Source organism: Schistocerca nitens, chromosome 4 (genome assembly GCF_023898315.1).
Source record: "Schistocerca nitens isolate TAMUIC-IGC-003100 chromosome 4, iqSchNite1.1, whole genome shotgun sequence".
NCBI classification, from domain to species: domain Eukaryota; kingdom Metazoa; phylum Arthropoda; class Insecta; order Orthoptera; family Acrididae; genus Schistocerca; species Schistocerca nitens.
In genome coordinates, this window is record NC_064617.1 from 814,350,304 (window position 1) to 814,367,336 (window position 17,033).

The 17,033-nt window shown below is 38.0% G+C and overlaps 1 protein-coding gene across 1 annotated transcript in view; it reads left to right on the forward strand.

Annotated features, from left to right (window-relative positions):
- Window positions 1-203: 203 nt before the first annotated feature.
- The window catches only part of LOC126253232 (rac GTPase-activating protein 1-like), a 163,668-nt gene continuing 146,838 nt past the window's right edge, over window positions 204-17,033 (forward strand). Inside the window, exons 1-2 of the mRNA XM_049954422.1 lie at window positions 204-345; window positions 429-631. Coding sequence (XP_049810379.1) covers window positions 240-345; window positions 429-631 — 309 coding nt within the window. The 5' untranslated portion in view covers window positions 204-239. The remainder of the gene's footprint in view (window positions 346-428; window positions 632-17,033) is intronic.

Here is a 17,033-nt window from a genome sequence, read left to right on the forward strand (position 1 = left end):
TGTGTAATGAAAAAAATACGCTTGTAAATGTTCAACATGTAGGCATATTCACAAATTAATTTGTTACGTAATGTAAAGGACTCGTTCCATGTAACTACGGTTTGTCGTACGAAAGCTCCATGGACCTTGAACTAACTTACGTATCGATCCATCTACCTGATCGGCCAGCGCGGCTATACTCTTTGCTATGTAACATACTCTCTGATGGCGGTTGAAATTTAAAATTGTTGCGTCGTTAGATGGTTGTTTGTGGATTAGCAAGCGGTATGGCTGCGTCACTTGTTGCTCAATATGATGATTTAATAAGGTGCACTAATGTGATAACAGGAGGAGGCTGTGAGCCAGGTAGTTTTCATGCAGTGTACGCTTGAGGATACGTGTATGATGTCTTTTCTTCGAGAGTTGAACGAAGTGTCATTTTGTTTCAGAGTTCATCAAATTTGTGTTAAACCAAGAAGAATGTCGGAAACGATGGCTGGCATCGGAACAAGAATGCAAACGTCTTCGCTTAGAATTGGAAAAGCTGAACGCAGTGAAGGAGAACCTAGAGATGAATTTAAGCATGGCTCGCCGAATTGTTGACATGGAAAAGAAAAAGCGACGCCAAGCGGAAGAAGAGCGGGACTCATTGGTAAGGTGCTATATTGTTTTTGCCCGCTCCCGTCCGTCTACTGCACCAGTGTGTGGTAGACTGGTAGTAAATACCCTCCCCCCACCCTCCTTCGTCATTTCTGAGCTGAGTGTGTAGTTGTGCATCCCCCAACCCTCCCTCCCCCCCTGTCCCGTTCTCGTCCATCTGCGAGTTTGTCAGTTTTTGTGAGGCTATGATAAAGCCTTTGGAATATGAATGTTCACCAACTATCAAAACCTAATTGTATTATCTGTTTACTTTTTTGATATCCACCAATATAATGTTCATATAGAGCTAATGTATTTTAAGAGTAAGGAGATAATTGTACTTGCACTTTGTGTGTCGAGTGATACAGTTCTGCGAAGAAAGCTGTATTATAAATAGTGGTTTTATCATTATACTGCCATGACCTGGAAGCAGAACTGTGTTCCTGTCACAAGTGTTTTCACCAGCAGTTTCTGAAATATAATGTTCCTCTTTTTCTGTAGTCCAAGATAACGTTCATGCTCATATTCTTGGCTGCTGTCATTATCTACTGTGGTGATATGGAAAGATTGAAATAAATTTTCACTGACCACTGGTCTTCCAAGAAACAGTTACAGCCTAATTGAAAGTAATAATTTCTTATTTCTGTCAAATATCTCGCAGTGGCAACAGCTATGTTTCTCTTTGTTGCTATGGTTTGTTACTAATGTAAATCGTATTCTTGCAATCACTCATTTCCAACACCTTCACTATAAAAAAAAGTACTGTTTTACACGTTTGTTTAAATTACTATGCTTATGTAGATATTTGAGATTTTGTACAGCTCAAGAATTGCGAAAATATTGATCTTCCCAGTACCATCAATCTGCTTTGACTTAAATCATTCAAATGGTGAACATAATGATTTGCCTAAGGACAATGTATGTTAAACAAGATTAATTACAAGCATCAGTTATTCTCGTGACACCACACAATGCATGATAAGCCTTTACCTTGCATCCTAATGTGGCCTCAGGGTAATATACAGAACATTCTGTGACCACAGCATACATTTCAAAATAATATAGAAGCTCAGTAAATATTGTTATTGTTCCGCATCTCTGTTTTGGGAATGTTGTCACAAACAACGAAACAAGGCAATCGAATCTCCACTTGATTTTATACTGAAATGTTTACGTATCTGATGACAGCAATCTTCGGAGCAAAGAAAAACACCCAACTCACTTTACTCATTGGCAAATAATTTACACATACCGTCTACATCCAACACTGCTGGGAATTGGTAATCGTAAACCATGTGTATTCCTTTAAAAACTATTCCTGAAATATATCTGGTTAACCTGTAATTTAGAACTGTAAACAAATAAGAGATTGATGCTTATGCAGTATTGCATTGTTTTCTTTTCGGTGTAAAGAATTAAGAGGCAGGTTGGGTGCCCAAATGTGGTGATATATCCTTATTGTGTTTTTCCAAATTAAAAACAAAAATCAGTGAAGTATAAGATGCAAGCAGTAATAATAAACATATAATAATTTTTTTACGCGTATAGCAGTATATATAGACAGCAAAATACTGCAAAGAACAGTTTCATTAACAAATCCAAATATAAAGAAAGAAATTGTAATTTACATACTCTTCCACCTTGGATATACCATTGTTTTCCTTTACATCCTGATCAAAAAATGTAGTGCACTTAGAGGTAAGGAATAAGATCTTTTCATAGCATTTGTTGTTGAATTCATACAACTGTGCCCTGTGACTTGGTAATAATTGAACATCCACCTAGCATGTAATGTTGGAGGAAGAGACCCAAACACGATCTTTGGCACTAAGTCACAAAAAGAATTGAGATCAACTGCGTATTTCCTGCTGACTCACATCATCTTACAATTCATGTGAAAGCTGGAAATGTCATATGTGCCGGTCTTCAATGTATTTGAAATCTACATACTGCTCACCTGCAGCTGTTCACATGAAGCATTTTCATAAGCTCCCATAGCAACAGTTGTTCCATTTACATCTGTGCAAAGTCTTCATTAGAATAGTGTTTAGTAGCAGTAATTTGGAACTGCTTTCTGTACTGTAGTGTGCCTCTGTTGCAAGAAATCTTCATAAGATTGAATGCCTTTGAAGAGACAAAGAACCTATTAGTAGTCAGTAGTTTGTGGAATACCAATGTTTACAGATCTTCAGGTGTGGTGCTGGTGATTAGGCATTTTACAGTTCACCAATTTTCTTGATTGTAAATTGGGTCTGTGAGGATGTGTGTGTCACAGCACCATCACTGAATAAATAAAATAAACTGCCTGTCTGCGAGCTGCAGTTTGACATTGTTGACAATATGTCTTAGAAGCACATTCACAGCTGTGGTATTGTGCTGCATTTGATTAGGTATATAGCCAGAGGCGCCGACTTATAAAACATGTTGGGGGGAGGGGGGTCTTGCCCTGGGCAATTGGAAATTTTAGATGGAAAAATAGTGAGTTTTAACTTTTTTAAAGCATTTTAGATTCATATTACCAACAATAGTATTAGGAACGGAAAGTTGGTTAAAACCGGAAGTGAACAGTAACGAAATCCTAGACACAGAATGGAATATATACCGCAAGGATAGGATAAACGCCAATGGTGGAGGAGTATTTATAGCAGTAAAGAATTCAATAATATCCAGTGAAGTTATTAGCGAATGCGAATGTGAAATAATCTGGGTTAAGTTAAGTATCAAAGGTGGGTCAGATATGATAGTCGGATGCTTCTATAGACCACCTGCATCAGCAACCGTAGTAGTTGAGCGCCTCAGAGAGAACCTGCAGAACGTCGTGAAGAAGTTTCGTGATCATACTATTGTAATAGGGGGAGACTTCAATCTACCAGGTATAGAATGGGATAGTCACACAATCAGAACTGGAGCCAGGGACAGAGACTCTTGTGACATTATCCTGACTGCCTTGTCCGAGAATTACTTCGAGCAGATAGTTAGAGAACCAACTCGTGAAGCTAACGTTTTAGACCTCATAGCAACAAATAGACCGGAACTTTTCGACTCCGTGAATGTAGAAGAGGGTATCAGTGATCATAAGTCAGTGGTTGCATCAATGACTACAAGTGTAATAAGAAATGCCAAGAAAGGAAGGAAAATATATTTGCTTAACAAGAGTGATAGGGCACAAATCGCAGAATATCTGAGTGACCACCATCAAACGTTCATTTCTGAGGAAGAGGATGTGGAACAAAAATGGAAAAAATTCAGAAACATCGTCCAGTACGCCTTAGATAAGTTCGTACCGACTAAGGTCCAAAGCGAGGGGAAAGATCCACCGTGGTATAACAATCATGTACGAAAGGTACTACGGAAACAAAGAAAGCTTCATCATAGGTTTAAGAGTAGTCGAATCATAGCTGATAAGGAAAAGCTGAACGAAGCGAAAAAGAGCGTAAAGAGAGCAATGAGAGAAGCATTCAACGAATTCGAACATAAAACATTGGCAAACAATCTAAAAAAGAACCCTAAAAAGTTTTGGTCATATGTAAAATCGGTAAGCGGATCTAAATCCCCTATTCAGTCACTCGTTGACCACGATGGCACCGAAACAGAGGACGACCGAAGAAAGGCAGAAATACTGAATTCAGTGTTCCGAAACTGTTTCACTGCGGAAAATCGTAACACGGTCCCTGACTTCAGCCGTCGCACGGACGCCAAAATGGAAAATATTGAAATAAACGATATCGGAATTGAAAAACAACTGCTATCACTTAGTAGCGAAAAAGCATCCGGACCAGACGAGATACCCGTAAGATTCTACAGTGATTATGCTAAAGAACTTGCCCCCTTTCTATCAGCAATTTATCGTAGATCTCTGGAAGAACGTAAAGTACCTAGCGACTGGAAGAAAGCGCAGGTCGTTCCCATTTTCAAGAAGGGTCATAAATCAGATGCGAATAATTATAGGCCTATTTCGCTTACGTCAATCTGTTGTAGAATAATGGAACATGTTTTATGTTCTCGTATTATGACGTTCTTAGATAATACAAATCTCCTTCATCATAACCAACATGGATTCCGCAAACAGAGATCATGTGAAACTCAGCTCGCCCTATTTGTCCAAGAAATTCACAGTGCCGTAGACACTGGCGAGCAGATTGATGCCGTATTCCTGGACTTCAGGAAGGCATTTGATACGGTTCCGCACTTACGTTTAGTGAAAAAAATACGAGCTTACGGAATATCGGACCAGGTTTGTGATTGGATTCAGGATTTCCTAGAAGAAAGAACACAACATGTCATTCTTAACGGTTCAAAATCTGCAGATGTAGAGGTAATTTCGGGAGTACCGCAAGGAAGCGTGATAGGACCTTTATTGTTTACAATATACATAAATGACTTAGTTGACAACATCGGTAGCTCCGTGAGGCTATTTGCAGATGACACGGTTGTCTACAAGAAAGTAGCAACATCAGAAGACTCGTACGTACTCCAGGAAGACCTGCAGAGGATTAATGAATGGTGCGACAGCTGGCAGCTTTCCCTAAACGTAGATAAATGTAATATAATGCGCATACATAGGGGCAGAAATCCATTCCAGTACGATTATGCCATAGGTGGTAAATCATTGGAAGCGGTAACGACCGTAAAATACTTAGGAGTTACTATCCGGAGCGATCTGAAGTGGAATGATCACATAAAACAAATAGTGGGAAAAGCAGGCGCCAGGTTGAGATTCATAGGAAGAATTCTAAGAAAATGTGACTCATCGACGAAAGAAGTAGCTTACAAAACGCTTGTTCGTCCGATTCTTGAGTATTGCTCATCAGTATGGGACCCTTACCAGGTTGGATTAATAGAAGAGAGAGACATGATCCAGCGAAAAGCAGCGCGATTCGTCATGGGGACATTTAGTCAGCGCGAGAGCGTTACGGAGATGCTGAACAAGCTCCAGTGGCGGACACTTCAAGAAAGGCGTTACGCAATACGGAGAGGTTTATTATCGAAATTACGAGAGAGCACATTCCGGGAAGAGATGGGCAACATATTACTACCGCCCACATATATCTCGCGTAATGATCACAACGAAAAGATCCGAGAAATTAGAGCAAATACGGAGACTTACAAGCAGTCGTTCTTCCCACGCACAATTCGTGAATGGAACAGGGAAGGGGGGATCAGATAGTGGTACAATAAGTACCCTCCGCCACACACCGTAAGGTGGCTCGCGGAGTATAGATGTAGATGTAGATTACAGCCCCGAAAACTGGACTCTCGGTAACTCGACAAGCTTGACACATTTTTTTGTCTTTGAAAAAAGTAACTAAACACACGCACAGTATTTTTGTAAAAAGGTAATTTAATTTACAGTAGTAATCAGTCTTATAGACTTACAGAGCAGTGAATACATCACGCTGAAAAGACTGAAATTATATTTATTTAAATCCTGAACTATCATTAAAAGAATAAATCATAAAATATTGCTGTCTCACAGTAACAGCACTTTGATTAATAACTGAAATAGCTAATTTAAGCTTACTTTGAATAAGGCTCAGGGTTCATTAAATAAAAACAGTATCCCAAAGTTAATGCTTTAATACAGTTAATTAAGTTAATACAGTATGCCTAATACTTTCAGTCAAAAAGTACGTAAATAGCAGGTTTTAATTGGTTCTTACACCCTAAAAATATTTAAGTATTAGAAAATAACTAACACAGTACTAAACTAGTACTAATATTGCGAAACTGAAAATTTAACGTTATGTATGTATTTAATTCTTTAATTTCTAAAGATTTTCAAGATTGCCCTAAATGCCATTATTAGGGCTAGAGTGTCTTTAGAAAGGTGCAAATGTCGACCGTCTGACTGAATTACTGAATATGGAGTCGCTGATGACTGGTCAGATATCCAATTCATCCATAACATCTGGATGGGCATGAAGAACAGCCAAGTTGTTGTCACTTCTGTCCCATCTAAGGGTGCTAAATGACTGTTGCTGTCATGATTGGAACTACTTGGAGAAGCTTAATGCACTTAACTACTTCACGTAACATTTCTCCAACTGCAGGCTCTTGTGTAATGTAGTTTCTTACATTGTGCATGTTTTTATGACCAGTTGTTTTTTATTAGCAATATCGGCTAACATATTAAAGTGTAAGTGCAGTCTCTCAATGTCTAGGTCATTTTTGAGGAACGTAGTTGATTTTTCCAAATTTGTTTCACCTCTGTTCACTAAAAGCAAGCACTCGTGTTCACCTACAATGACCTTTGTGAGTCCAGTTGAAGCGCACCGCTCAGTAGTGGAAGATTGCACTGTTTCACAAACTTCAATGTAAATAGCTCTGTAGTATTCCTTTGGGGTTTTGAAAGTGTGCCGTGAGCTGGCTTCGTTGTTTTTGTACTTCTTTCGTCTACTTAGATTCCGAGGAAGCGAAGGATCATCAACTTGCGAAGGTTTTTCTTTTAGACACAATTCCCAAAAGTGTTCAGAACTATGACGCCGTCCATTCAATATACAAATCGAGCCCTTGTATGTTTTTCCCAAATCAGCATCACTTAGATAAGGGCACTGAGTTTTTTCATTGACATCCTCTAGTGGGTTCATTGCCTGGTGATAAAGACATAAAAAGAAGTCAGTCTTGAATTGTAACATTGACTCAAGGTAGCCTGCACATTTGTAACCTGCCTCTGTATCATCCTCTGCAGAAAATGTTTCAAAAAAAACTCTAAAAGTTCAACGTTTTTCAATATTCTCAAGATACTAGAAGCTCGCGTAGTCCATCAAGGCGGGCAAAGGGTCGTAGACCACCTTGGTCGTTGGCGCTCTCACAGCGTATGCTTCTGAAAAGTCCCATCCTTTTGTTGGATTCCCTTACGGTGTTTATTAAGTCCTTGGCTAAAGCCATAATATCCCTCATGGACGTAAGATGGCGGAGACTGTTTAAACTGCCAAGCCCAAACTGTGAGCGGTGCATTGCACATAACATGCTCTTGGTTGTATATCCAAAACTAACTCTTTCAGTCCTTTGAACTTACCTCTCATATTTGAGTCACCATCATAGCACTGTCCTCTTCAGTTATTCGGTGACACATCAAGACGAGCAATAAGCCAGTCAAGTCTTCATTGATGATTAAGGAATCGTCGACAGTATGAATACGAAATGACACTTCTTCATGAATCAATCAATCACTTGTTCGCCAACCATAATAGAAAAATGTTCCATGTTCTTTATTGAAGCCAATACCTTTCTCAACACAGACTTTCGTAGTAGATAAATGCTCTCGTTATGAATATCATGGGACATCCACTTATACCCCGAACACGCTAACCAATCTTTAAACTCAGGTATGTCATTCTTTCGGAGTTCCAACAATTGAAAAAAAAGAGTTTACATCTTCGTACCCTCTAATTGCTAGTATTTGTCGGCATAGAAATTGCACGGCAGTAAAAATTGTCTCAAGAGCTAAGCGGCCTTTCTTCATGTCACTATGTAACTGTTCATTCAATTGGGTTAGTGATAGAATTTAGTTTCAGAACCCCTTCTTTATGCGTAAATGGATTTTCAAGATGATGACATTTTTCCAAAGCCTTTTTTTTTTTCAGTTGGAAAACAATATGAAAGTAAATGCATCTTCTTTTATTGAAGACAATTGTAGTATATTCTCAGCATCTGCCTCATTGCAGGTTTTGCAAAAAACTTTTTCGGTTTATGCTTCATATTCTAGCCATGTATATTTGATCAACCAAGACATCTGAAACAATCTTCCCTTACCATATTGTCCAGGTTTCGGCTCTCAACGGTTCTCGCCTGAAGATGACAAAGCAATTGACGACACAATAATTGTTGGAGGTTGACTAGCAGTATCAACAACTTCCAAGCACACCTTTTAGGTAACAAATTAATCCATTGCAAACTTAATTCACAATACACTAGAGACTAAAGTAAACGAATAAAATATAGTTGTATAAAATAGTCCAATAGACACTAAAGTAGGAACATTAAACACACTCACAGCATGCACTGAACGGAACTATCCGCACTGAATGACTGCATCAGCAGGGTGCGCTTTATATAGCCGCGGCGCTGTAATGTCTTGAAGTGTCTAGGCGACGTGAGGTGGAGGGTTACAGGTGCTTCTGCTGTAGTCCTTTTGATGTCACCGCGGCCACAGCGCTGGCCTGCCGGCGCCAGACTTTCCCTGTAGGTTCGAGCACTAGGACAAATTCTAAGTGTGCCCATAGCACTGTAACACTATCATAAATCACACCAAGGTTAGTTAGGACGGTGCTATTTGAGAGTTTTACTGTCACCTGCTTACTACTGTAATAATTATTTCTGGTAACTCATTACTGAATGTATTTTAAAAGGTACTATCCTCAAACAAGGAAAATAAAAAATTCGAACATAATTTTGTGATTTTACAAAGCATCTACATCTGCATACATACTCCGCAGTCCACCATACGGTGCATGGAGGAGGGCACCTCGTACCACAACTAGCATCTTCTCTTCCTGTTCCAATCCCAAACAGAACGAGGGAAAACTGACTACCTATATGCATCTGTATGAGTCCTAATCTCTCTTATCTTATCTTTGTGGTCTTTCTGCGAAATATAAGTTGGCGGCAGTAAAATTGTACTGCAGTCAGCCTCAAATGCTGGTTCTCTAAATTTCCTCAGTAGCGATTCACGAAAAGAACGCCTCCGTTCCTCCAGAGACTCCCACCCGATTTCCTGAAGCATTTCCGCAACACTCGCATGATGATCAAAACTACCAGTAACAAATCAAGCAGCCCGCCTCTGAATTGCTTCTATGTCTTCCCTCAATCCAACCTGATAGGGATCCCAAACGCTCGAGCAGTACTCAAGAATAGGTCGTATTAGTGTTTAAGTGTTCTCCTTTACAGATGAATCAAATCTTTCCAAAATTCTACCAATGAACGGAAAAAGACTATCCACCTTCCCCACAACTGCCATTACATGCTTGTCCCACTTCATATCGCTCTGCAATGTTACGCCCAAATATTTAATCAACGTGACTGTGTAAAGCGCTACACTACTAATGGGGTATTCAAACATTACGGGATTCTTTTTCCTATTCATCTGCATTAATTTGCATTTATCTTTAGAGTTAGCTGCCATTCTTTACACCAATCACAAATCCTGTCCAAGTCATCTTGTATCCTCCTACAGTCACTCGACGACGACACCTTCCCGTATACCACAGCATCATCAGCAAACAGCCGCACATTGCTATCCACCTTATCCAAAAGATCATTTATGTAGATAGAAAACAGCGGACCTACCACACTTCCCAGGGGCACTTCAGATGATACCCTCACCTCCGATGAACAATCACCATCGAGGTCAACGTACTGGGTTCTATTACTTAAGAAGTCTTTGAGCCACTCACGTATTTGGGAACCAATCGCATATGCTCGTACCTTAGTTAGAAGTCTGCAGTGGAGCACCAAGATAAACGCTTTCCAGAAGTCAAGGAATATGGCATCAGTCTGATACGCTTCATCCATGGTTCGCAAGATATCATGTGAAAAAAGGGTGAGTTGCGTTTTGCAGAGGCGATGCTTTTTAAAGCCGTGCTGATGCATGGACAGCAACTTCTCTGTCTCAAGGAAATTCATTATATTCGAACTGCGAATATGTTCGAGAATCCTGCAACAAACTGATGTTAAGGATATTGGTCTATAATTTTGAGGATCTGTCCGACCCTTCTTATGTACAGGTGTCACCTGTGCTTTTTTCCAGTCACTCGGGACTTTACGTTGGGCAAGAGATTCACCATAAATGCAAGCTAAGTAAGGAGCCAGTGCAGTAAAGTACTCTCTGTAAAACTGAATTGGAATCCCATCAGGACCTGGCGATTTATTTATTTTTCAACCCATTCAGCTGCTTCAAAACCCCAGGGATGTCTATCACTATGTCCTCCATACAGGAATCTGTTGTTGTTGTTGTTGTTGTTGTTGTGGTCTTCAGTCCTGAGACTGGTTTGATGCAGCTCTCCGTGCTACTCTATCCTGTGCAAGCTTCATCTCCCAGTAGCTACTGCAACCTACATCCTTCTGTATCTGTTTAGTGTATTCATCTCTTGGTCTCCCTCCACGATTTTTACCCTCCACACTGCCCTCCAATACTAAATTGGTGATCTCTTGATGCCTCAGAACATATCCTACCAACAGATTCCTTCTTCTAGTCAAGTTGTGCCACAAACTTCTCCCCAATTCTGTTCAATACTTCCTCATTAGTTATATGATACACCCATCTAATCTTCAGCGTTCTTCTGTAGCACCGCATTTCGAAAGCCTCTATTCTCTTCTTCTCCAAACTAGTTATCGTCCATGTTTCACTTCCATACATGGCCACACTCTGTTCAAATACTTCCAGAAACGACTTCTTTAGACTTAAATCTATACTCAATGTTAACAAATTTCTCTTCTTCAGAAACGCTTTCTTTGCCGTTGCTAGTCTACATTTTATATCCTCTCTACTTCGACCATCATCAGTTATTTTGCTCCCCAAATAGCAGAACTCCTTTACTACTTTAAGCGTCTCATTTCCTAATCTAATTCCCTCAGCATCACCCGACTTAATTAGACTACATTCCGTTATCCTCATTTTGCTTTTGTTGATGTTCATCTTATATCCTCCTTTCAAGACACTGTCCATTCCGTTCAACTGCTCTTCCAAGTCCTTTGCTGTCACTGAGAGAATTACAATGTCATCGGCGAACCTTAAGGTTTTTATTTCTTCTCCATCGATTTTAATACCTACTCCAAATTTTTCTTTTGTTTCCTTCATTGCTTGCTCAATATACAGGTTGAATAACATTGGCTACAACCCTGTCTCACTCCCTTTCTCACTCCCTTCCCAACCACTGCTTCCCTTTCATGTCCCTCGACTCTTATAACTGCCATCTGGTTTCTGTACAAATTGTAAATAGCCTTTCGCTCCCTGTATTTTTCCCCTGCCACCTTCAGAATTTGAAAGAGAGTATTCCAGTCAGCATTGTCAAAAGCTTTCTGGGTCATTCCATGTCAAGTCACCCAGGCCTTGACACCAACCATGTCAGATTTTGATGAAACTTGGTACAATTACTTCTTTTATCATCCTGAAAGCACTTGTAAAAATTTTTTGCTCTATCTCTTATAGTTTTTTTTTATAAATTTTTAAAGTGTTTAGATTTGGCGTTGTTTCAGCAGTCGGAAATTGTAACTTAACGTGTCCTCACAACTAAAAAAATTTGTATATTAAAGAATACTCAAGATATCAGTATGAAATTTTGGAATAAGTTTGTGTATTATATCTAAATGTTAAAAAAATTACCATAAAGATATATTAAAATCTTCCAAGTGAAAAAAATTTACAAGTTTTTTATTATTATTTTTTAGCTAACGGTTGTTTAGTTTTACAAAAACTGCAATATCTAGAGTCTCAGACCTGATAGAAAGCTCAAATTTGTTTTAAAATACTCTTAATTGTATAGGCTATTAGATAAAAGAAAAATTATGTTGGCGTTTTAACCTGTTTAATAGTTATCTAATTTTTAAAATAATATTAATTATATTTTAAAAACAAAAAATACCAAGTGACTTAGACACCGAAAATAAGTTTTTGTCTTCTTGGAGTAGCAATGTACACTTGGATTTTGTTTTGTTACTCCTGTGTTTTGAAGTAAAAAATTATTACAGTGTTAAATAGTGCTTGGATAGTATTTTATTAAGTTTATTCGAACTCTCAGTAAGTACTGTTACTTAGTTCACAGAGATTCTTTTCCAATATCCTATAAAAGTAACCAGAACAGTAATCAGACCAAAAGTGAAATCAGTATGTCAGATATTCAAACCTGTAGTGTAGGGTTATTTAAAAAATCTGACTGTTTCCAAACAACCTACACACCTTCAAAAAAGTTACAACCGGTATCAGAATTGAGTGAGGAAGAAAAAGATTCGATCCACTTACGATCTGGAATTAATCTGTGTGAATTTAAGAATATATGTTCACACCACAGCTACTACTTTTTAAATGTTTTTGAAAAGTATCAAACATGTGTAGACTCACTAAAAAAACACAAAAAGCCCATCAAAAAATCGTTGAGAAGTGTAGGCTTGGATCTTTCTAAACAATTACTGACAAAAAATATTAGCATAAAACCCGGACAAAAGCTTTGCTCAGCATGCCGTAACTTTTGTGAGGAAAAATTAAGAGTTGAAGTCAATGAAATTGAAACAGATGATGAAGTCATGGTTGAATTAGAATCATTGGAATCTAGAAATGAATCCCTCGCACAAACAAACATTGCTCTTGATTATTTAGGTTTAACACCGATAAAGCTTCATGGCTTGTCAGAACAAAGTAAAGGGTCTTACTTTAAAAGGAAGGTTAGCAGTATTGGAAAGACTGCAAAAAAGGCGGTTTCAAAAGCATTAAAATATGATGCACCAAGTTCTGATGATGACGAAGAAGATAAAAGTGTGGTTGAGAAAGCAAAGGATTTTGATGTAATGATTTCTCTTATGAAAGAGAAGATTTCATCTGTTGGGAGGTCTAGAAAAATCCAGATTCTGACCTTGGCTCCAGATTCTTGGAGTCGAAATAAAGTGATGAAAGAATTTAATGTGAGTGAGTACATGGTGCGACAAGCTAGAAAGCTAAAATCTGAAAAGGGTATTTTGGAAACTCCTGGTCCAAAAAAAGGTAAAACTCTTTCTGAAAATACAGTAAGACTTGTAACAGATTTTTATGAAAAGGATGAAAGTTCCAGAGTGCTACCTGGAACGAAAGACAAAGTAAGTGTTCAAGGAAATGTGTACATGCAAAAAAGACTCATTTTGTGTAACTTGAGAGAACTCGATTATTATTTCAAATATGAGAATCCCGAGGTAGAAGTAGGATTTTCAAAATTTTGTTTCTTGAGACCTAAATGGTGTATCCTTGCTGGTGCTGTAGGCGCTCACACACTGTATGTGTATGCAGTATCCACCAGAATGTTAAACTATTACTGGATGCTGTGAAAATTTAAGAATCTTATAAAGACCTAATTAAGATGCTTGTGTGCAACACAGAAAACCAAAACTACATGCTACATCATTGCAACAGCTGTCCTGCAAATACTGCACTAACAGAGTGCTTAACTGAAAAACTAAGTGAATATTATGATTTAGAAGAAGAAATTGTAAACAGTCAGTGGGTTAACACAGACAGGACAGAAATGATCAAACAGTCTATCAGTGTTGAAGACTACATTTCTTTATTGGTTAGGTCATTGGAAAAGCTCACCCCGAACTCGTTTATAGCAAAATCCCAATCAGCAGCCTTTAAAAGATTGAAAGAAGACCCACCACCCAAAACAGCAATTATTGTGATGGATTTCAGTGAAAATTACTCCTTTGTTATACAAAATGAGATCCAAAGTTACCACTGGAATAGAGGTGGTTGTACTCTACACCCAGTTGGAGTTTTTCTAAGAAATGAGGAAAACAATGTTTTTGTTTCCAACCACTGTTTTATTAGTGATGACGAAGAACATGACACTGGTTTTGTTAACTTTGTACAAAAAGAAATTACAAAGTCGCTGTCATTACATCATACTGACATTGACTCAGTTCACTACTTTACAGATGGTTGTGCTGGGCAGTACAAAAATAGAAACAGTTTTAAAAATTTGACTGAACACTTGAGAGACTAATTTGAAGGCCCAACACTCTTTTTTTGCAACAAGTCATGGGAAGTCAATTTGTGATGGCCTAGGAGGAACTATTAAAAGAATTTTAAGGAAAGCCAGTCTACAGCTCTCAGACGAAGAACAAATAATGACAGCAATCGATGTGTATAAGTTTTGTGAAAAAAATATTGAAAACATTCATTTTCACTTTATTGACAAAAAAGGTGATTTGCTACGGTTAAAACAAGAAAAACGTTTTTAAGCAACCCGAACCATTCCTGGAACAAGAAGTTTTCATAACTTCAAACCACTTCCAACAAACAACCTTGAAATTAGAAGGACTACAGATAGTGTAAAACCCTCCTTAGTCTTTTCTTTCCATTCTTCTTCTGATTGGGTTCGTGTTGAACCATCCATAAATAGCTATGTGGCTGCAAATTATGATGGTAACTGGTACTTTGGACTGGTAAAAACAATATTCAATGATGAAGAAGATGCAGAAATTCTATTTCTACATCCTTCAGGACCTGCTGCATCATTTTATTGGCCTGAAAGAGAAGATTCCTGCATAGTGCCTTTGGAGCACATAGTCTGTGTAGTAGACGCACCTCAATCAAGCGGCACTGGGAGAATGTATTACTTCAAAAAAGACTGTATCAAAAGAACTGAAAGCTCTTGGATGAAGTGGAAAAACAGTTTGAATCAGCATTAATGTTTATTAAAAAGACAAAATTACTCAAAAAATTCAATGTTTCAAGCAATCAGTTGGGTTATACATAAGTGTCGTAAGTATCTTTGTACATAATTCTAATGTAATCTACTATAATTAATAAACATGTTAAAAAGCCAGCATTATTTTTGTTTTATCAAATAGCCTATATGTTTAAGAGTAAATTAAAACAAATTTGAGCATTCTATCAGGTCTGAGACTCTAGATATTGCAATTCTTATAAAACAAAACATCCGTTAAAAAAAAAAAAAGAGAAAAAAATACATATATATATTTTTTTTCATAGAAAATATTAATATATTTTAATAGCATCAATTTTATCTTCAAATATGTATAATAAATAAACTTGCTGCAAAAATTCATGATGTTATCTAAAAGAGTTTTTAAGATAAGCAAATTTAAAGTTTTGAATACAAATTAAATTGACCATTTCCGAAGGTTCAGAAAACGCAAAACATAAACACTTTAAAAATTTATAAAAAAAACTGTAAGAGATACAGCAAAAAAAAATTTGCAGGTGTTGTCAGGATGGTATTAGAACCATTTGAGCCAAATTTCATGAAAATCTCAGGAGGTGGGTGTAAAATTTATTTTTTATTGGGTGATTTGATATGGAATGACCCTTCTCTGAGTCTACAAATGCTAGAAACGTAGGTTTGCCTTTCCTTAATCTAGCTTCTAAGATAAGTCATATGGTCAGTATTACCTCACGTGTTCCAACGGAATCCAAACGCATCTTCCCCGAGGTCGGCTTCTACCAGTTTTTCCATTCGTCTGTAAATAATTCGTGTTAGTATTTTGCAGCTGTGACTTATTAAACTGATAGTTCGGTAATTTTCACATCTGTCAACACCTGCTTTCTACGGGATTGGAATTATTATATTCTTCTTTAAGTCTGAGGGTATTTCGCCTGTCTCATACATCTTGCTCACCAGATGGTAGAGTATTGTCAGGACTGGCTCTCCCAAGGCCGTCAGTAGTTGTAATGGAATGTTGTCTACTCACGGGGCCTTGTTTCGACTAAGGTCTTTCAGTGCTCTGTCAAACTCTTCACGCAGTATCATATCTCCCATTTCATCTTCATCTACATCCTCTTCCATTTCCATAATATTGTCCTCAAGTACATCGCCCTTGTATAGATCCTGTATATACTCCTTCCACCTTTCTGCTTTCCCTTCTTTGCTTAGAACTGGGTTTCCATCTGAGCTCTTGATATTCATACAAGTGGTTCTCTTTTCTCCAAGGTCTCTTCAATTTTCCTGAAGGCAGTATCTATCTTACCCCTAGTGAGATAAGCCTCTACATCCTTACATTTGTCCTCTAGCCATCCCTGCTTAGCCATTTTGCACTTCCTGTCGATCTCATTTTTGAGACGTTTGTATTCCTTTTTGCCTGCTTCATTTACTGCATTTTTGTATTTTCTCCTTCCATCAATTAAATTCAATATTTATTCTGTTACCCAAGGATTTCTACTAGCCCTCATCTTTTTACCTACTTGATCCTCTGCCGCCTTCATTACTCCATCTCTCAAAGCTACCCATTCTTCTTCTACTGTATTTCTTTCCCCCATTCCTGTCAATTGTTCCCTTATGCTCTCCCTGAAAGTCTGTACAACCTCTGGTTTAGTCAGTTTATCCAGCTCCCATCTCCTTTAATTCCCACCTTTCTGCAATTTCTTGAGTTTTAATCTACAGTTCATAACCAATAGATTGTGGTCAGAGTCCACATCTGCCCCTGGAAATGTCTTACAATATAAAACCTGGTTCCTAAATCTCTGTCTTATCACTATATAACCTATCTGAAACCTGTCAGTATCTCCAGGCTTCTTCCATGTATACAACCTTCTTTCATGATTCTTGAACCAAGTGTTAGCTATGATTAAGTTATGCTCTGTGCAAAATTCTACAAGGCGGCTTCCTCTTTCATTTCTTAGCGCCAATCCATATTCACCTACTATGTTTCCTTCTCTCCCTTTTCCTACTACCGAATTCCAGTCACCCATGACTATTAATTTTTCGTCTCCC